The 20,817-nt window shown below is 58.0% G+C and overlaps 2 protein-coding genes across 3 annotated transcripts; both read left to right on the top strand.

Moving 5' to 3' along the window:
* The first annotated feature begins 1,514 nt into the window (after positions 1 to 1,514).
* Positions 1,515 to 10,279, top strand: LOC309680370 (dolichyl-diphosphooligosaccharide--protein glycosyltransferase subunit STT3A). The gene is made up of 18 exons (XM_082493945.1): positions 1,515 to 1,603; positions 1,797 to 1,922; positions 2,229 to 2,289; positions 2,963 to 3,084; positions 3,347 to 3,492; positions 3,790 to 3,880; positions 4,591 to 4,697; positions 5,124 to 5,288; positions 5,793 to 5,973; positions 6,547 to 6,702; positions 6,917 to 7,008; positions 7,659 to 7,814; positions 7,928 to 8,116; positions 8,197 to 8,313; positions 8,395 to 8,497; positions 9,459 to 9,647; positions 9,759 to 9,874; positions 9,974 to 10,279. The coding sequence occupies exons 2-18, from the start codon at positions 1,835 to 1,837 to the stop codon at positions 10,010 to 10,012; spliced, it is 2,118 nt and encodes a 705-aa protein (XP_082350071.1). The 5' UTR covers positions 1,515 to 1,603; positions 1,797 to 1,834; the 3' UTR covers positions 10,013 to 10,279.
* A 385-nt stretch (positions 10,280 to 10,664) lies between these two features.
* On the top strand, positions 10,665 to 20,450 carry CHEK1 (checkpoint kinase 1; the record flags this gene model as incomplete). 2 transcript variants are annotated; one of them, XM_082493916.1, is made up of 12 exons in its annotated part: positions 10,665 to 10,729; positions 12,332 to 12,555; positions 12,665 to 12,729; positions 12,803 to 12,872; positions 12,960 to 13,148; positions 13,647 to 13,751; positions 13,851 to 13,946; positions 14,041 to 14,149; positions 17,093 to 17,270; positions 18,089 to 18,220; positions 18,351 to 18,452; positions 20,221 to 20,450. In XM_082493916.1, 12 exons carry the CDS (start codon positions 10,665 to 10,667, stop codon positions 20,314 to 20,316), a joined length of 1,431 nt encoding a protein of 476 aa, XP_082350042.1. In that variant the 3' UTR covers positions 20,317 to 20,450. The 2 variants fall into 2 exon arrangements, with proteins under 2 accessions (XP_082350042.1, XP_082350043.1); XM_082493917.1 differs by lacking the exon at positions 18,351 to 18,452.
* Between the last annotated feature and the right edge of the window lie 367 nt (positions 20,451 to 20,817).

Genomic DNA, 20,817 nt, shown 5'->3' with positions numbered 1-20,817 from the left:
GTGCGGTTACGGGGTGGCTGGGCCTGTGGGGCGAGGGGCTGGGGGGTTGTGGGGTGCCCAGATCTCTGGGGTGAGGGGCTGTGGCTTTATGGGGTGTCCAGGTTTGCGGGGGGGGGGCTGTGGGGTGAGGGAAGCTGTGGGGTTATGGGGTGCCCAGGCCTGTGGGGTGGGGGGCTGGGGGGGTTTTGGGGTGTCCAGATCTCTGGGACGAGGAGTCTGTGAGTTATGGGGTGCCTGGGCCTTGTGAAGAGCCCAGGCCTGTGGGTGAGGGAAGTTGTGGTGTTGTGGGGTGCCCAGGTCTGTGGGGTGAGGGCCTGTGGGGTTATGGGGTGCCCAGGTCTGTGGGCTGAGGGGCTGGGGGGTTTTGGGGTGCCCAGGCATGTGGGGTGAGGCACTGCTGATAGTCAGGGCCTGGAGTCTGTGGGATATGAACTTAGGGGCTGGGGTGTGTGTGTGTGTGAGGGGTTTTGGGGTGCCTGAAGGTGCGGAACGATGGGGTGTGCAGGGAGATTGGGTGCAGGGGTGTGGGGTGCACAGTGTCTTGTAGGACACAGACAAGCTCGGAGGGGCTGGTAGCGAGAGCAGGGTGTTAGTCCACAGCCCAGGGACAGCCATTCCTCCTTCCCACCCCAGTATCTGGGGAGTGGCCGGAGGGTGCTGGTTGCCCCAGTGGCTGTGGCATTACTGGGTGGCAAAGGGTCCCCCCACACCCCGTGTGTCATCTGCCAGAGCGGTGGAAATCAGGGGAGCGGCGGTACCTCCGTGGCAGAGCCGCTTGTGCCTGGGAGGCGACTGCATTCTGTCGTCATTACCTGTTTCTTATTAGCCCCAGGGGAACCAGAAAATAATTGCGGCGCGGGGTTATTTGTGTATTAATTAGTAACAAATGTGTGCAACTCAGAATCGCTCCTAGGTCACAGAGATTTTTTTTTTTTTTCTCCAAGTTTGTATTTTATTTTTAAATCTCAGCCTGTCCAAATCTCCCCTCCCCCGCGTTGTAGCACAGAGAGGTGACCTGAGGATTTATCCACCAGTTCTGGGGCTGAATTTGCAGGGAGTGGTTGGGGATATTTTTTTTTTTTTTTTTTCCCGGATTGATTGGGTAAAGGAAGCATTCTAAAGAAATCAGAGGGTTTTCAAGAGTGGAAAGACGTTATTCTCTGCCCACAGTTTCACTTCCTTGGTGTCACACCAGGATTTTGCTGGCTCTTCCTCCAGCCAGAGGCCGAATTAAACAGCCACGTTGTCCGTTATAAACAAAGCTGACTTATTGTGCTGGATTCACATTAGCAAACCACTGGGATGTGTATGTTTAATGTAAATAATTCAAAGTGGGACTGGCTAGGAGCTGTTCAGACCTCCAATATATGAGAAAACGGCACCCGCTTCTTGCACTCTCCGTTGATTACTTTTTTAATGCACCACTTAGGGGTTGTGGTTAAACTCCAGAGACCAGCCAGGGAAAATTTAAGGCTTTTGCTCAAAGCTTACGCTTGGATTTTGTTTTGTGTGCAGAGAAACAGACTTGTCCTCTGCCCCGAAGAAGTTCTGGTCTCTGTAAAAGAAAGAAAAACCTCAGACGAGGCTTGGGGCAACTGATCAGGTGAGGATGGGAGGGAAGGGGATTTGGGGAAGAGAGACACGGATTGGCGAAAGCATCTGGCAGGGGTGAAGGGTGGACACAGCCTCCTTGGGCAGGAGTAGGGTGTTTAAGGTCCTACTTCACGAAACTTTTAGAGGCGTTGTGGGGCTGGGAGCTGGCTCGCTCTTTGATCGTCTTCCCTCTTCGTTTTCAGGTCTTCAGGCATCCTCAACCTCTGCTTTTGATGTGAAGATGACCAAGTTAGGGTTTCTCCGGCTGTCCTACGAGAAGCAAGACACTCTGCTCAAGCTCCTCATCTTGTCGATGGCAGCTGTGCTGTGTAAGTCCGTGTCCTGGCACTGCAGGTGGCTGCTAGCGCCCTCAAAGGGGGACTCTGGGATGGAGCTACCTCTGCTCCTTCTCTTCATTTGTAGGTCATGAACCTCTCATCTGTATTTATAGCGCTTAAGCGAACGCTTTTAATCCTACTGTACCTTTTTCTTTGAGAACTGCGCCTGTCTTTGTCTTCCCAACGACCGGTTTAAGACAGAAACGATTTTAATCCAGCAAAGAAGTAGATAAACCTAACGTAACTCTGGCTGGGCCAGTGCTGCGGATTCATTCTACCCTTTTTCTGTGTTTGCAGCTTTCTCCACAAGGCTTTTTTCCGTCTTAAGATTTGAAAGCGTCATCCATGAATTCGACCCGTGAGTGTCTTCCTCCTGTTTCATTTTGGGGGGGGCCTGCTTGGTTTTGCTCTTCTGCAGCACGCCCGATTTGGGTGGTGTTTGCTGGGCTCACGTTAATCCCCATTAAAGATGAGGGATTTGGAGGGCAGTTTTTAGTACAGTTAGTACTCTTCCAGACCCCAAATTCACTTCTCAGTTCCCAGGACTCATCCTGCAGCCTGGATCTAAGGAATGGCCCAAAACTGCTTTTATACTGGGCTGTGGTTATTCCTGCCCTGCGCAGGGCACAGCAGGAGAGAGCGCTCCTGGTACAACTTGTGTCGGCGAGCCGGGCTGGCTGCTGGTTAAATCAGGCGCGAGGGAGAATGTTACCTTTGCAAACCCACTTTTAAAGCCCTTAGGAGGAGGGATGAACCTTTGCAGCTGAGGTTTTCTGAGGCAGTCTGGGGGGAAAACGGACAGATTCCTTTTGCGGGGAAAACGCACGGTCAGCCCTTACAATGCCGTCTTATCCCTAAACGTCGGAGAAGGGTATCCAAACGGGCACGCAGTTTGGTACGGAACTGCCGGTCAGAAGCTGCCTCGTTGTCTGAACGCTCGTTGAGGGTGGCGGTTGTGCCCCGAGGAGCGGTGAGCAGCCGGTATCTCCAAATCCGGATGCGGAGACGCTTAGTGCTTGTCGCTGTTACAGGTATTTTAACTACCGCACAACCCGCTTTCTGGCGGAGGAGGGCTTCTATAAATTCCACAACTGGTTTGATGACCGAGCGTGGTACCCCTTGGGCAGGATTATCGGTGGGACCATTTATCCAGGTGAGCTGCCGGGCGTCTGCCGAGCGGAAACGCACCTTGCCTGAGGGAAAATCGGGAGAGGGGCGGATCGCGTATGCAGAGCCCTGAACTCCAGCTGGGAGAGGAGGGGAACTCGGGGGACGCCCTTCATCGAGGCATCCTGGGCAGCAGCTCCCTCCTGGCGAGACTTTGGGCCGTCTTGCTGTTAATTACAAGCTAACGACCCCCGGTGCTGCGAGCAGACCGAGAACACCCTGATAACGGTGTCGTTTCCATCCCGCAGGTCTGATGATCACCTCGGCGGCAATTTACCACGTGCTGCACTTCTTCCACATCACCATCGACATCCGAAATGTCTGTGTGTTCCTGGCTCCCCTCTTCTCCTCTTTCACCACCATAGTGACTTACCACCTCACCAAAGAGCTCAAGGTAAGGGGAAGAGCGGGGCGGACCGTGGAGGCTTTTGCTTTAGGGAGGAGCACGGGCCGTCTGCCTTTCGGAAAGGCGGCTCGCAGCTGTATCGGCCGTTTGGAGGTGACCACCACGCTGGCCAAACCCCAGAACTTCTGGGAAATGGGAGATATGTTTTAAAATTTCATTTCAACGCTCGGTTTTTATTCCTTTGAGGTGTATCCGCGCATAGTGTGGCACGATAACGAAAGCCCTAAAAAATGATGCCTTTTTCCACCCTTTGCCTGTGGTTTTTTTTTTTTTTTTTCCCCCCAGGATGCAGGGGCGGGACTCCTTGCTGCTGCCATGATTGCGGTTGTGCCTGGGTACATATCTCGATCTGTCGCCGGCTCCTACGATAACGAAGGTGAGTTTGCGACCCTCGTAGCAGGGAAACCTTTAACGACTGCGAGGGGGGGCTGGAACACGATGGTAAAGATGCTGCCGGGCGCGAAAGAGGAGCCGTCCTCGCCCAGCGAGCCCCGTCGGGTCCCTGCGGTTTGCTAACCCGACTGCTCGGAGACGGGAGAAGAGGGAGTGTTTCCCGACTCCAGCAGCGAGCGCGCCCCCTTTCCCTGGATATCCTTGTTTGCAAACAAAAAAGGGTTTTGCCGCCTCCACAAACTCTGTTTGGGAGCGGAGCTGCTGTGCGGCTCCCCCGTGGTTTTATCTCCGTTCCGGCGGTGACTTTGGGACTGGCAAAGGCAGCAATCTCATTGTGGATGCCTACGGGAGGAGAATCCACGTTCTTCTCCCGTATCTGGGCTATCAGGGACCACATAAGGAGTGGCTGTGCCCGGAAAGGCCAGCTGGTGTGGCTAGAAGACGCCGCGCGAGCCGTTATCTGCAGTGAGACGCAAACACCGCCGTGTTTCAATCTAGAAATCGGATAGGAAACCCTTTTCCCGAGCCTCCCTCTTTGCACGAGGGGCCGTTCCACCTTCTGGTGGAGCGGCAAAAGCATTTTTATATATATATTTTAAATGCAATTGAGTGCTTTGCCGCGCCCCAGAGATTATATCGACGTTTCGGGGCTGATGTGAGCTCGTTTTGACCTTTCTGTGTCCTTCCGCCCAGGTATCGCCATATTCTGCATGCTGTTAACTTACTACATGTGGATCAAAGCCGTCAAAACTGGCTCCATCTATTGGGCAGCCATGTGTGCTCTTGCCTATTTCTACATGGTAAGTGTTCCTTCTCCGGGCACCGAGGTCTTTCTGATAACGGTGACCAAAAATACACGGGGTGCCGTTCCTCCGTCCGTGTATTCGGGGAGCTTGAACCTGTGGGAAGGGCTCGGCGTGGAAATCGGACGGACGCTTTCTTCGTTCATTTCCACTTACCGAAACTAGCGGGTTTTTGTACAAGTTTTTATTAATAGCCTCCAAAAATCGGGGCTTCTGGCAGCTGTGACTGTTGAGGATGCCCTCGGAGAGGGCGGATCTCAGCTGGCTTTGCAGCTGGGGGAAAATCCTGCGGGTGATCGCAGGAAAATCAAACCCGCCGTCTTTGACCTCTGTTGTACGACCTGTTCAGTCCTGGAACTTGTGGGGTTTGTGGTTTTTTTTTTTTGGTTTGTTTTTTTTTTGTTTGTTTTTCTCTCTCGGCAGGTCTCCTCCTGGGGTGGCTACGTCTTTCTGATTAACCTCATCCCCTTGCATGTTCTTGTGCTGATGCTGACCGGCCGCTTCTCCCACAGGATCTACGTAGCCTATTGCACCGTCTACTGCTTGGGAACCATCCTCTCCATGCAGATCTCCTTTGTTGGCTTCCAGGTGGGGACCAGAACGGTTGGCGGGCTCGAGGGTGGTCATTTCGTGGGTTGCGACAGAACAACAGCCGGTCGGCACCTGGTTTCTCCTCTTGCCTTCGCCCCTGACGTTATAAGCGGGCGCTGGCTTCTAGGTCTGGCTCCCGTTGGCGCTGATTCGTGGCGACCTTTGGCAAGGTTGACTTTTGGAGGTGCTGGATGACTTTCAAAGCTGCTAATAACCTTCACGGCAGCGGTTGCCTTTCATGAAAATATTTCTGGTTTCGGTGAAGGAAGCGCTGGTGCCAGCGCGTAGCTCGGTATAGCAAGAAAAACGCCCGCTTAGTGCGTTTTCGAGAGAATTGGCTTAATTTTCCTTGCGGATTCCCGTCTGGGAATCGAAGCTGATGTAAGAAGGTGACTCGCAGCGGCGGGGAGGAGACGGTTTCCCATGCCTTCGGTTTTGCTGAGAAGTGATCTGGAAAAACAAACATTTTCTGTCTCTGATGGCGCTCTCCCCTGCTCGCAGCCTGTCCTCTCCTCGGAGCACATGGCTGCCCTGGGAGTCTTCGGCTTGTGTCAGATCCACGCCTTCGTCGACTACCTTCGGAGCAAGCTGAACCCGCAGCAGTTCGAAATCCTCTTCCGGAGCGTCATTTCCCTGGTTGGCTTCGTCCTCCTCACCATCGGGGCCGTGCTGATGCTGACAGGTAGTGGTGGTGGCAACGATGAGGGTGACCCGAGGTGGTGGTGACGATGAGCGCGGTTCACCGCCGGCTTCGCTCTGAAAAGCCGCGTCATTCGTCAATCCGAATTCTGCGTTATTGCCCGCGCTGCGGTTTCGGAGCTTAGGAACCGCCCCCCTAAGGGGGAGGCTGGGACCTGCCCTAATTTGCGCCTTAGCAGGAAAATATTTAAGCGGCGGCTCCGGGTGATGCAGGGAGCAGGGAGAAACCTGCCGTGACTCAGCGCGCGCTGGGGCCGCTGAGCTGATGCTTCGGAAGCTGCATGTCAATCTGTAGTAGCGAAGAGATGCTAAAAATACAAGTTGGGTGGGGGAGAAGTCTTTTTAGGGCAAAATTGCACTGTATTGCCTCTGTAAAATGGCAGGTTTGAGTAATAGAGACGTGAAACGAGGTCTAGGATTGCTCAGTCAGCTTTGCACGTGCTTCCCGTGTGAGAGAACGTATCGGCGCCGCTGGTGACCCTCTGCCGGAACTGAATTTGATTGATTTCTTTTTTTTTTTTTTTTTTTATTTTTTTTCCCCCCTCCTCTTTCCTAGGGAAAATCTCCCCGTGGACGGGGCGTTTCTACTCCCTGCTGGATCCTTCCTATGCAAAGAACAACATCCCCATCATCGCCTCCGTCTCCGAGCACCAGCCCACCACTTGGTCCTCCTATTACTTTGACCTGCAGCTTCTCGTTTTCATGTTCCCAGGTGAGCCCCAACGCGGGTGTCGTCAGACCCCGATTTATTAAATCACCGTACGACACCGGAAGGGTTTTATTCTGCCGGCCACGACCGCAGCCTCCCATCTCCTGGCGGTGCTGGTCTGCCGTGGAGCGTGCTACGCGCCGCTGCCGGCTGTTTTTTAATTTCGGGCAAGAGATTGGGGAGGTGAACCTGACGCGTTTCTCTTTCCTCTTCGCAGTCGGTCTGTATTACTGCTTCAGTAACCTCTCGGACGCCCGCATTTTTATCATCATGTACGGCGTGACCAGCATGTACTTCTCGGCTGTGATGGTGAGGGCCGCTGAGCGCAAGCAGGATGACCAACTGGTCTTAACGAAGCTGACGTCATTTCTTTTTCTGAACTCGTTGATGATGGTTCTTCCACCCTGAGCTGGCCGGAACGTTCACGAGGCTTTTTTCCCCTTCCTTAAAACTGGTTTATTCACCCCTCTGTGCAGCAATGTCGCAAAACTTACTGGTTTTGGTGTTGCTTCCACGCGGCCACCGCTCTCCGCCACTGGGTTGCGGGTCTCCCGTAGCTGAGTTGCAAACCCAACCAAGTTCTCCAGGCATCTGAGCAGGGATGAGCCCGTTTCCGCTCTTGCTCTGCATCCCGAGCCCTAAATGCGGGTTGATTTCTGTGTGTGGAGGCATCTACTAATTCTTGGCTCCACCTCGGGTTGCCCAAGGGTGTTAAATTTGAGGTCACTTCCGCACCTCAGCCAGTTTGGAGGTCTTCAGACAACTTCCTTCGGGGGCATCTGAGATGGTGGGACCTCCCACGAAAAAAAAAAAAATCAGCTCCGGGTTTATCTTGATGCTGGTGTTTCCGCTGAATTTGAGGTGCTGAATTAGAGATGGCATTTAATTTCCCTCTTCTTTCAGATTTCTGCCCCGTTTTCTTCTCCGACGGGCACTGACTCTTCTGCTCGTCCCCGTAGGTGCGTCTTATGCTGGTGCTGGCGCCGGTGATGTGCATCCTGTCCGGCATCGGGGTTTCTCAGGTGCTGTCCACCTACATGAAGAACCTGGATATCAGCCGGCCGGACAAGAAGAGCAAAAAGCAGCAAGACTCCACCTACCCCATCAAAAACGAAGTGAGCGTTGGCTCGGTGTGGGAAGGGGGAGAAGACACCTGGTCCTGGTGGGGACGAGTGTGGGAGGCTGATGGCCTCTTCCCTCCGGCGTTAACCCTGATTTGTTCCCGCAGGTTGCCAGCGGCATGATCCTGGTCATGGCTTTCTTCCTGATCACCTACACCTTCCACTCCACCTGGGTGACCAGCGAGGCGTACTCCTCCCCCTCCATCGTCCTGTCTGCCCGGGGTGGAGATGGCAGCAGGATCATCTTCGATGATTTCAGAGAAGCTTATTACTGGCTGCGTCACAACACGCCAGAGGTAACCGGGGATAATTCGGGTGGTGAGGACCCAACGTTGTCCGCTGAGGTGCTGACGGCACGTCTGGTGCTTGAGTGCAGGACGCAAAGGTGATGTCCTGGTGGGACTATGGGTACCAGATAACCGCCATGGCCAACCGGACCATCCTGGTGGACAACAACACCTGGAACAACACACACATCTCCCGTGTCGGTCAGGTAGGTCCTTCCCTTGCCCACCGCCTTGCCCTGACTCTCTGAGGGCACCACGTGGTGTGACTGACCCTGTGTCCGCTCCAGGCGATGGCATCGACGGAGGAGAAAGCCTATGAGATCATGAGGGAGCTGGATGTCAGCTACGTATTGGTGATCTTTGGAGGCCTCACCGGGTACTCATCTGACGGTAAGATCTTGCTCTGAGCTGGGTCGAACCCATCCGCGGCGTGCTGGTGGCACAGGCTTCTCCAAAACAGCTCTTAGAGGAGCAAAGTCCCACCTTCAGCTGAGGCTGCAAAGTGGGAACAGTACCAAAATGCTCCTTTCTGAAAGCTGCACGTGCCTTTTTTTGCTCTCCCCCAACTCACCTCCTCCCTCTTTGCCACTCAACTCAACTCAACTCAACTCAACTCAACTCAACTCAACTCAACTCTTTGCACCTTGCCCCAAACTCAACTCAACTTCTCATTCTTTGCCCCCCAACTCTTTGCCCCCCAACTCGTCTCCTCGTTCTTTGCCCCCCAACTCTTTGCCCCCCAACTCGTCTCCTCGCTCTTTGCCCCCCAAGTTATCTTCTCACTCTCTGCCCCTCATCTCCTCATTGTTTGCCCCCAACTCATCTCCACTCCTCGCCCTCTGCCCCCCAACTCAACTCTCTGCCCCCAACTCAATTCAGCTCCTCGCTCTGCCCCCCAACTCGACTCAGCTCCTCACTCTCTGCCCCCCAAGTTATCTTCTCGCTCTCTGCCCCTCATCTCCTCATTGTTTGCCCCCCCCACTCAATTCAGCTCCTCGCTCTTTGCTCCCCAACTCGACTCTCTACCCCCCAACCCATCTCAACTCAACTCTTTGCCCCCCAACTCATCTTCTCACTCTCTGCCCCCCAACTCAACTCATCTCCTTGTTCTTTGCCCCCCAACTCAACTCTCTGCCCCCCAACTCAATTCAGCTCCTCTCTCTTTGCCCCCCAACTTGACTCTTTACCCCCTAATTCAAATTATCTTCTCGCCCTTTGCCCCCCAACTCAACTTTGCCCCCCAACTCAACTTTGCCCCCCAACTCAACTTTGCCCCCCAACTCAACTTTGCCCCCCAACTCGACTCATCTCTCCGCTCTTTGCCCCCAACTCTCTGCTCTCCACCTTTCAGACATCAACAAGTTCCTGTGGATGGTGCGGATCGGGGGCAGCACGGACACGGGGCGCCACATCAAGGAGCACGACTACTACACCCCCACGGGGGAGTTCCGGGTGGACCGCGAGGGCTCCCCGGTGCTCCTCAACTGCCTCATGTACAAGATGTGCTACTACCGCTTCGGCCAGGTCTACACCGAGGCCAGTAAGTCCCCAAAACACCGCCCCCCGGTGGGGGGGTGACACCACTTTTGGGGCGCCCCAGTGTCCTCGGGGCGCGATGTGGCAGCCCTGCCTGTCCTTTGCCCTCTCCTAGAGCGACCGCCGGGCTACGACCGGGTGAGGAACGCCGAAATCGGCAACAAGGACTTTGAGCTGGACGTGCTGGAGGAGGCGTACACCACAGAGCACTGGCTGGTCCGAATATATAAGGTACGGCCCCAAAACGAGCCGAAAACCCCTCGGATTTGGGGAAAAAAAAACCACAAAACATTAAATTTCACCAAACTCTGTGGGTTTTTGATCACCCAGGTGAAGGATTTGGATAACCGCGGCTTGTCGAGAACGTAGAGGAGCCGCCGCCGCCGCCGCGCACCGCACTGACCCAGCCTTTGCCTGTGAAGCCGAAATATTTGGGGAGGGGGGGGTGTTGTTTTTTTTTTGGGGGGGGACGACGACACTTGATTTCTCTTTGTTTTCTACCGTTTGTAAGCGCAGGCAGCGGCGGGACGTCCCTGCCCGTCCCTGCCCGTCCCCTGCCCGCCGGGGAGTGATTTTTATATACGCACGAATCGGAGATAACGGCTTTAGCCGGGGTGGGGGGGTGGGGGTGTTGATTAACGGGGAATTACAAATGATAATAATTAAAAAAAAGAAAAACAAAAAAACAACAAACCAAAAGGGCGGTTTCGCTGGGGATTTTCCCCAATTCTGGTGGGTCTTTTTTTTTTTATTATTATTATTATTATTATTATTTATTTTATTTCGGGGAGGGGGATTTTTAAGGACGTTTTTGCCGCTTTTTAAGCGGTTTGGGTGAAAATCTGGGGCGGGGTCATGGGGGGGGCGGGGAGGGGAGGGGAGGGGAGGGGCCGCGGCGTGCTGCGCGCGCAGGGGGGGGCGGGGCGGGGCGTGGCGCGGCGCGGTGGCGCCGGCGGGAACGGGGCGGCGTGGCGGGAGCGGGAAGCGGGACCGGTGGCGGGAACCGGGGCCGCCGGCGGGGATGGCGGTGCCCTTCGTGGAGGACTGGGACCTGGTGCAGACGTTGGGCGAAGGCGCCTACGGGGAGTGAGTCCCGGGGGGGGCCCGGGCGGGGGGGATGGCGGGGAGGGGGTGGGGGGGGGGTCGGGGTTGGTGGCCCTTGCCCGCCCCTTGCACGCCCACTGGCCCCCGCTGCTCGCCCGCCCCTTCCCCCCCCCCCCCGTGAACCGCCGCTGCCTGCGCAGGGCGACCCCCGGCCTGACCCCTGGGGGTGCCGCTTGCATGGCCACTGCTTGCCCATTGCAGGCCCCCTATGTGGCCACTGCTTGCCCCCCTGCTTGGCTATTGCATGCCCCGTATGTAGCCACTGCTTGCTTGCTACTTGCCTGCTGCTTGCCCATTGCGTGCCCCATATGTGGCCTCTGCTTGGCCGTTGCATGCCCCATATGTGGCCACTGCTTGCCCCCTGCTTGCCCATTGCATGCCCCTTATGTGGCCACTGCTTGCTTGCTATTTGCCCGCTGTTTGCCCATTGCGTGCCCCATATGTGGCCACTGCTTGCCCGTTGCATGCCCCGTATGTGGCCACTGCTTGCTTGCTATTTGCCCGCTGCTTGCCCATTGCATGCTCCTTATGTGGCCACTGCTTGCTTGCTATTTGCCCGCTGCTTGGCTATTGTGTGCCCCATATGTGGCCACTGCTTGCTTGCTACTTGGCCCCTGTTTGCCCATTGCGTGCCCCGTATGTTGCCACTGCTTGCCTGCTGCTTGCCCATTGCGTGCCCCTTATGTGGCCACTGCTTGCCCATTGCATGCCCATTATGTGGCCACTGTTTGCCCACTGCTTGCTTGCTACTTGCCTGCTGCTTGCCCATTGCGTGCCCCGTATGTGGCCACTGCTTGCTTGCTACTTGCCCCTTGCATGCCCCATGTGTTGCCACTGCTTGCCCACTGCTTGCCCATTGCATGCCCCTTATGTGCCCACTGCTTGCCCACTGCTTGCCCCTTATGTGCCCACTGCTTGCCTATTGCATGCCCCTTATGTGGCCACTGCTTGCCCACTGCTTGGCTTGCTACTTGCCTGCTGCTTGCCCATTGCATGCCCCTTATGTGGCCACTGCTTGCCCACTGCTTGCTTGCTGCTTGCCTGCTGCTTGCCCATTGCGTGCCCCGTATGTGGCCACTGCTTGCTTGCTACTTGCCCCCTGTTTGCCCCTTGCGTGCCCCATATGTTGCCACTGCTTGCCCATTGCATGCCCCTTATGTGGCCACTGCATGCCCCTTATGTGGCCACTGCTTGCCCGCTGCTTGCCCATTGCATGCCCTTTATGTGGCCACTGCTTGCCCATTGCGTGCCCCTTATGTGGCCACTGCTTGCCCGCTGCTTGGCTATTGCCTGCCCGCTGCTTGCCTGCCGCATGGCCACTGCTTGCCCTATGTATGCCCACTGCTCGCCCGCTGTTTGCCCGCTGCTTGGCTCTTACATGCCCCTTATGTGCCCACTGCATGGCCGCTGCTTGCCCGTTGCATGCCCCTTCTGCACCCACTGCGTCCCCATCCCACGACCACCGCACGCTGCCCGCGCCTGCCTTCCCTGCCTGTTCCCTGCCCGCTGCCTGTCTCCCCCGGCGCCGTTTCGTGCCCGCCGCGCGCCCCGCTGACCCTCCCCCCCCCCCCTCGCCCGCCCCAGGGTGCAGTTGGCCGTCAACCGCCGCACTGAGGAAGCCGTGGCCGTCAAAATCGTGGACATGAAGCGAGCGGCCGACTGCCCGGAGAACATCAAGAAGGAAATCTGCATCAACAAGATGCTCAACCACGAGAACGTCGTCAAATTTTACGGGCACCGGCGGGAAGGCGCCACGCAATACCTCTTCCTGGAGTACTGCAGCGGCGGCGAGCTCTTCGACCGCATCGGTACGCCGCTTCGAAATACCTTTTCTTTTATATAAAAGCGAGGCGTGAAAAAAAATTAAGCCTGAAACGATTGATAATTGCTCTTCTCCTCGTTACTCCCCTCGCGCAGAGCCCGATATCGGCATGCCGGAGCCGGAGGCGCAACGTTTCTTCCAGCAGCTGATCGCCGGCGTGGTGAGTGCGACGGCGATGCCGGCGGTGCCGGCGGCGGTGCCGGCGCGGCATTGACCCTCCTCTCCATCCCCAGGTCTACCTGCACAGCATCGGCATCACCCACCGCGACCTGAAGCCGGAGAACCTGCTGCTGGACGAGCGAGGTGAGGTGGGCAGCCCCTCCTTCCCTCCCTTCCCTTATTTCATTTGGAGTTCGCCAACCGAGTTTTTAATTGGAATTTGGGGCCCAGAGAACCTGAAAATCTCCGATTTCGGCTTGGCCACCGTCTTCAGGCACAACGGCCGGGAGCGGCTGCTCAACAAGATGTGCGGCACCTTACCCTACGTGGCTCCCGAGCTGCTGCGGCGCCCCGAATTTAGGGCTGAACCCGTCGACGTCTGGGCTTGCGGCGTGGTGCTGACCGCCATGCTGGCCGGAGGTGGGCCGCCGGCAACGTATAGGGGGACCTATGGGATGCAGAAGGTGGAGGGATGTACGGCGTGCTCAAGGGCCGTAGGTGAAATGCAGAACAGGGCGGGGATAAAGGGGATTTGGGGGCCGCAGGAGATGCATTCGTATGGAATGCATAGGGGGAGGCGTGCGGAGGGACGTACGGGGGATGTATGGAATGCGTAGGGAGAGATAGGCAGAATGCAGAAGGCGTGGTATCCGTAAGGGAGACGGAGAGAGGACCGGTGCCGCCGTGCATCGCCATGCGCGCCGTCCCGCCGTCGCCCCGCGTCCCTTCGTAAAACCACCCAGGAGCCGTCTTTATCCCCCTCCCCTCTCCCTTCGCAAAAACCACGCGCAAATCTCCCTTGCGCCCCGTTTCCCCTCCCCGCCCGCCTCCTCCTTTTCCGTTCTCCCTCTGCCCCGCCGCAGCGATGCGGCGGGTTTGGCGCAACGCAACGATGCGGTGGGTTTTCCCCTCCGGCAGAGCTGCCCTGGGACCAGCCCAGCGATAGCTGTCAGGAATACAGCGACTGGAAGGAGAGGAAAACCTACCTCCCGCCGTGGAAAAAAATCGATTCGGCGCCCTTAGGTAAACCGCCGGCACCCGCCGCCGCCGCGCCGGCGGGCGTCACCTCCTCCCCCACCCCCTCCCCATCTCTTACCCCCCCCTCCCCCTCCTCTCTCCCAGCTTTGCTGCACAAGATCCTGACGGAGAGCCCGACGGCGAGGATCACCATCCCCGACATCAAGAAGGACCGGTGGTACAGCAAACCCCTCAAAAAGGGTAAGGGGCCGGCCGGGCAGCGCGTCTACCCCCCCCCTCCCCAAATTTGTGTGGTTTTGGGGGGGGTGTTAACGGGTGGCATCTCCCTTTGCAGGCGTCAAGCGGGCTCGCGTGTCCTCGGGGGGCGTCAGCGACTCCCCCGGCGGCTTCTCCAAGCACGTCCGCTCCGACATGGACTTCTCGCCGGTGAAGAGCGCGCTGAGGTGAGACTCCGCTTTTCCCGGCGTGCCGCCCCCGCGCTCGGGCGCTGCAAGTCGCTTCGCTGCCGTTTGTGCCGCTGCGGTGCGCTGCTCCTGGCGGGGGGGGGGGGGGGGGGGGAGGGGCGCGGGGGCTTTGCATGCAGCAGGACTTTGTAATTCTTGGCGCGTCGCAGTTCTTTGCACGTCGCAGGGCTTCGCGTGCGGCAGGGCTTCGCAGTTCTTCGCACGCCGCAGGGGTTTGCATGCAGCAGGACTTTGTAATCCTTTGCGCGTCGCAGTTCTTTGCACGTCGCAGGGCTTCGCATGCAGCGGGGGTTTGCATGCGGCAGGGCTTCACAGTTCTTTGCACGCCGCAGGGGTTTGCATGCCATGGGGCTTCGCATGCGGCAGGACTTTGCAGTCCTTTGCATGCTGCAGGGATTTGCATGCCGTGGGGCTTCGCATGCGGCGGGGCTTTGCAATTATTTGCACGCCGCAGGGGTTTGCGTGCAGCAGGACTTTGTAATCCTTTGTGCGTTGCAGTTCTTTGCACGTCGCAGGGCTTCGCATGCCATGGGGCTTCGCATGCGGCAGGGCTTTGCAATTCGTTGCATGCAGCAGGGCTTTGCATGCGGGGGGGCTTTGCAATTCTTTGCACACCGCAGGGATTTGCATGCCGTGGGGCTTCGCATGCGGCAGGGCTTTGCAATTCTTTGCACGCCGTAGGGCTTTGCATGCAGCAGGGCTTTGCATGCAGCAGGACTTTGTAATTCTTGGCGCGTCGCAGTTCTTTGCACGTCGCAGGGCTTCGCGTGCAGCAGGGCTTCGCAGTTCTTCGCACGCTGCAGGGGTTTGCATGCAGCAGGACTTTGTAATCCTTTGTGCGTCGCAGTTCTTTGCACGTCGCAGGGCTTCGCATGCAGCGGGGGTTTGCATGCGGCAGGGCTTCACAGTTCTTTGCACGCCGCAGGGGTTTGCATGCCATGGGGCTTCGCATGCGGCAGGACTTTGCAGTCCTTTGCATGCTGCAGGGATTTGCATGCCGTGGGGCTTCGCATGCGGCGGGGCTTTGCAATTATTTGCACGCCGCAGGGGTTTGCGTGCAGCAGGACTTTGTAATCCTTTGTGCGTTGCAGTTCTTTGCACGTCGCAGGGCTTCGCATGCCATGGGGCTTCGCATGCGGCAGGGCTTTGCAATTCGTTGCATGCAGCAGGGCTTTGCATGCGGGGGGGCTTTGCAATTCTTTGCACACCGCAGGGATTTGCATGCCGTGGGGCTTCGCATGCGGCAGGGCTTTGCAATTCTTTGCACGCCGTAGGGCTTTGCATGCAGCAGGGCTTTGCATGCAGCAGGACTTTGTAATTCTTGGCGCGTCGCAGTTCTTTGCACGTCGCAGGGCTTCGCGTGCAGCAGGGCTTCGCAGTTCTTCGCACGCTGCAGGGGTTTGCATGCAGCAGGACTTTGTAATCCTTTGTGCGTCGCAGTTCTTTGCACGTCGCAGGGCTTCGCATGCAGCGGGGGTTTGCATGCGGCAGGGCTTCACAGTTCTTTGCACGCCGCAGGGGTTTGCATGCCATGGGGCTTCGCATGCGGCAGGACTTTGCAGTCCTTTGCATGCTGCAGGGATTTGCATGCCGTGGGGCTTCGCATGCAGCAGGGCTTTGCAATTATTTGCATGCCGCAGGGGTTTGCATGCAGCAGGACTTTGTAATCCTTTGTGCGTTGCAGTTCTTTGCACGTCGCAGGGCTTCGCATGCCGTGGGGCTTCGCATGCGGCAGGGCTTTGCAATTCTTTGCACGCCGTAGGGCTTTGCATGCAGCAGGGCTTTGCATGCGGCGGGGCGTTGCAATTCGTTGCATGCAGCAGGGCTTTGCATGCAGGAGGACTTTGTAATTCTTGGCGTGTCGCAGTTGTTTGCACATCGCAGGGCTTCGCATGCAGCGGGGGTTTGCATGTCGCAGGGCTTCGCATGCAGCAGGGCTTCACAGTTCTTTGCACGCTGCAGGGATTTGCATGCCATGGGGCTTCACATGCAGCAGGGCTTTGCAATTCTTCGCATGCCGCAGGGATTTGCATGCTGTGGAGCTTCGCATGCGGCAGGGCTTCGCAATTCGTTGCATGCAGCAGGGCTTTGCATGTGGCAGGGCTTTGCAATTCTTTGCACGCCGCAGGGCTTTGCATGCCGTGGGGCTTCGCATGCGGCAGGGCTTTGCAATTTGTTGCATGCCGCGGGGCTTCGCATGCCGCGGGGCTTCGCATGCCGCGGGGCTTCGCAATTCTTTGCATGCCGCAGCTCTTTGCATGCCATGGGGCTTCGCATGCAGCAGGGCTTTGCAATTCTTCACATGCGGCAGGGCTTCGCATGCGGCAGGGCTTTGCAATTCTTCGCATGCGGCAGGGCTTCGCATGCGGCAGGGCTTCACAATTCGTTGCATGCAGCAGGGCTTTGCATGCGGGGGGGCTTTGCAATTCTTTGCACACCGCAGGGATTTGCATGCCGTGGGGCTTCGCATGCGGCAGGGCTTTGCAATTTGTTGCATGCCGCGGGGCTTCGCATGCCGCGGGGCTTCGCATGCCGCGGGGCTTCGCATGCCGCGGGGCTTCGCAATTCTTTGCATGCTGCAGCTCTTTGCATGCCGCGGGGCTTCGCATGCGGCAGGGCTTTGCAATTCTTCGCACGCCGCAGGGCTTTGCATGCGGCAGGGCTTTGCATGCGGCAGGGCTTTGCATGCGGCAGGGCTTTGCATGCAGCAGGGCTTTGCATGCAGCAGGGCTTCGCATGCAGCAGGGCTTCGCATGCGGCAGGGCTTCGCAATTCTCGGCACGCCGCGGGGCTTCGCACGCCGCGGGGCTTTACGCTCTGCGAAGCTTTACGTGCCGCAGGGCTCCGCGCCCAACTCTTTGCACGCGGCGGGGCTTCGCGCGCTGCCCTTGCCGCCCCCGCATCCCTCCCCTTGCCTTGCAGCCAGGAGAAGGCGAGCTACTCCACGTCGCAACCGGAGCCCGGCACCGGCGGGACGCTGTGGGAGGGCGGAGCGGCCGCCATCGACAAACTCGTGCAGGGCATCAGCTTCTCGCAGCCCGCCTGCCCCGAGCACATGCTGCTCAACAGCCAACTCCTCGGCACGCCGGGCTCCTCCCAGGTGGGGGCTGCGGCCGCCGCGGGGGGTCGCCTGGCGTTGCGTCGCGTCGCGTTCGGCATGCGGCTCGGCGGGTTTTCTCCCGGCGGGGCGCAGCTCGGCAGCGCTTAGGCTAGCGGGGAGCGACTCGGCAACCTTGGCGAGGTTTGCTCGTCTCGGGGCGCAGCCTTGCAGCGCAGGGGGTGCAGCTTCGCAGTGTTCGGGCTGCGGCGTCCGTAGCGTCCGGATGCGGCTTCGCACTCTATATGTCGTTAAAGGAGCGGCTTTGCGGCGCCTATAAAACCAGGATGCGGTTTTGCGACGTCGGGGATTGCGGCTTTGCAAGGTTTGGTCATCCCGGGGCGCAACCTTGCAATATTCGGGCTGCAGCCTCGCAGTGTTTCTCCTCTCGGGACGCCGGGTCGCAGCGCTGCCGTATATTTTAGTACCGCGCTGCAACTTCGCAACGTTCGGGGTGCGGCTCTGCGGCGTTTAGCATATCGGGGCGCAACCCTGCGGTATTTGGCACGCAGCTCTGCGTTAAGGTAGAGGAGGCGAAGGAGCGGCGTCGCAATATTTATAACGACTGCGATGCCGGGGGGGGGGGAGGGGGTGGCCGCGCCGCAGCGTCGGCGATATTTGGGGCGCAACCTCGCGCCGGGGGCGCTGCAGCTCACAGCCGTCGCCATCAGGGGGTGCAGCTTCGCAATATTTGTCCCCCCTCTGAGCCCGGTGTCGCAATTTCACGGGATTTGTAACTTTGGCAACTGGTTGTTGTTTTGTTTTGTGTTTTTTTTTGTGTTTGTTTTTTTTTTTTGGGGGGGTGTCGGGGACGCCACCAGAGCCCGTGGCAGCGGCTGGTGAAGCGGATGACGCGTTTCTTCACCAAACTGGACGCCGACGGCTCTTACCGCGCCCTGAAAGAGGTCTGCGAGAAGATGGGGTACGGCTGGAAGAAGAGCTGCACCAACCAGGTAGGGATCGGGGGGGGGGGGGGGGGGGCAAAACGGAGAGGTGGGACACCCCTCGCCGACGCCGTTGCGGCTGCAAATAATTTGGGGGACACCCCCCCCCCCCCCCCCGCCCTCTGCTGCTGTTTTGCAGGTCACCATCTCGACCACGGACCGGAGGAGCAACAAGCTCATCTTCAAGGTGAACCTGGTGGAGATGGAGAGCAAGATTTTGGTGGATTTTCGGCTCTCCAAGGTGAGCGGGGGGGTCTTGAGGGGGTGCAAGGTGGGTGCAAGGTGATGCAGGGTCATGCAGGACCACGGAAGGTTGGGTGCAAGGTGATGCAGGACCATGCAAGGTTGGGTGCAAGACTGTATGGTGGGTGTGAGGTGATGCAGGGCCATGGAAGGTGGATGCAAGGTGGGTCCAAGACCATGCAAGGAGGGTGCAGGGTGATGCAGGACCACGGAAGGTTGGGTGTGAGTTGATGCAGGACCATGGAAGGTGGGTGCAAGACCATGCAAGGTGAGTGTGATGTGATGCAGGACCATGGAAGGTGGATGCAAGGTGGGTCCAAGACCATGGAAGGTTGGGTGCGAGGTGTGATGCAGGGCCATGGAAGGTGGATGCAAGGTGAGTCGAAGGCCATGGAAGGTTGGGTGCGAGGTGATGCAGGACCATGGAAGGTGGATGCAAGGTGGGTCCAAGACCATGCAAGGAGGGTGCAGGGTGATGCAGGACCACGGAAGGTTGGGTGTGAGTTGATGCAGGACCATGGAAGGTGGGTGCAAGACCATGCAGGGTGAGTGTGATGTGATGCAGGACCATGGAAGGTGGATGCAAGGTGGGTCCAAGACCATGGAAGGTTGGGTGCGAGGAGATGCAGGGCCATGGAAGGTGGGTGCAAGACTAAGGTGGGTGCGAGGTGATGCAGGACCATGCAAGGTGGATGCAAGGTGGGTCCAAGACCATGGAAGGTTGGGTGCGAGGTGATGCAGGACCATGGAAGGTGGATGCAAGGTTGGGTACAAGGTGATGCAGGACCATGGAAGGTGGATGCAAGGTTGGGTACAAGGTGATGGAGGACCATGGAAGGTGGATGCAAGGTGGGTCCAAGACCATGGAAGGTTGGGCGCAAGGTGATGCAGGACCATGGAAGGTGGGAAGGTGGATGCAAGGTGGGTCCAAGGCCATGGAAGGTTGCGTGTGAGGTGATGCAGGACCATGGAAGGTGGATGCAAGGTGAGTCCAAGACCATGGAAGGTTGGGTGCGAGGTGTGATGCAGGACCATGGAAGGTGGATGCAAGGTGAGTCCAAGACCATGGAAGGTTGGGCGCAAGGTGATGCAGGACCATGGAAGGTGGGAAGGTGGGTGCAAGGTGGGTCCAAGGCCATGGAAGGTTGGGTGTGAGGTGATGCAGGACCATGGAAGGTGGATGCAAGGTGGGTCCAAGACCATGCAAGGTGGGTGCAAGGTGATGCAGGACCATGGAAGGTGGGAAGGTGGATGCAAGGTGGGTCCAAGGCCATGGAAGGTTGGGTGTGAGGTGATGCAGGACCATGGAAGGTGGATGCAAGGTGGGTCCAAGACCATGGAAGGTTGGGCGCAAGATGATGCAGGACCATGGAAGGTGGGAAGGTGGATGCAAGGTGGGTCCAAGGCCATGGAAGGTTGGGCGCAAGGTGATGCAGGACCATGGAAGGTGGGAAGGTGGATGCAAGGTGAGTCCAAGACCATGGAAGGTTGGGCGCAAGGTGATGCAGGACCATGGAAGGTGGGTGCAAGGTGGGTCCAAGACCATGGAAGGTGGGTGCAAGGTGATGCAGGACCATGGAAGGTGGGTGCAAGGTGGGTCCAAGGCCATGGAAGGTTGGGTGCGAGGTGATGCAGAGCCATGCAAGGTGGGTGCAAAACCATGCAAGGTGGTGCAGGATGGCGCGAGGTGGGCCCACAGCGGGTTACGCGGTGGGTGCGAGGGGGCGCGAGGCCACGTAAGGTGGACGCAACCTCTCCCCGCGCAGGGCGACGGCCTGGAGTTCAAGAGGCATTTCCTGAAAATCAAAGGCAAGCTCAGCGACGTCGTCAGCACCCAGAAAGTCTGGCTGCCCGCCACCTGAGCCCCCTGCGCCCCACCTGCCTCCTCCTCCTCTTCCTCCCCTTCCTCCTCCTTCTCCTCCTCCTCCTGGCGGGGCTCCCGTGGCAGCACCCGAACGCCGTGAAGGCGACCGACCGCGCGTTTTGCGATTTTAAAAGTTCAATAAAGCCCTGGGTGGGGGGGAGGGGTTTACGAAGCGATGGCGCTTGCTGCAAGGGGGAGGGCGCGACGGGTCCCATCCTGCGGCGGTCACCGCAGGGCGCTGGGCGGACCCTGGCGGGCGTAGATAAAACAATGCCATATAACCCCCTTTTATTGAGTGTTTTAGGGGGTATTTTGGGTGCAGTGCATAATTTTATTTTTTTCATTTGGGGGGGGGGGGCGGTTTTCAACGAGCACGGGGCTCGTTCACTCTGAAACCTACTGATGGCGCAGGGTCGCTCAGCCAGCGGAAATCTCCCTCCGGGATCTCTGCCGAGCCATGCACCCCATTACACCCCCCCCCCCTCGGCAAAGGGTTTGG

The sequence above is a fragment of the Vanellus vanellus genome (assembly GCF_965231255.1).
Source record: "Vanellus vanellus genome assembly, chromosome: 21".
Taxonomy (NCBI): domain Eukaryota; kingdom Metazoa; phylum Chordata; class Aves; order Charadriiformes; family Charadriidae; genus Vanellus; species Vanellus vanellus.
This window is presented reverse-complemented; position numbering and strand designations above follow the sequence as displayed.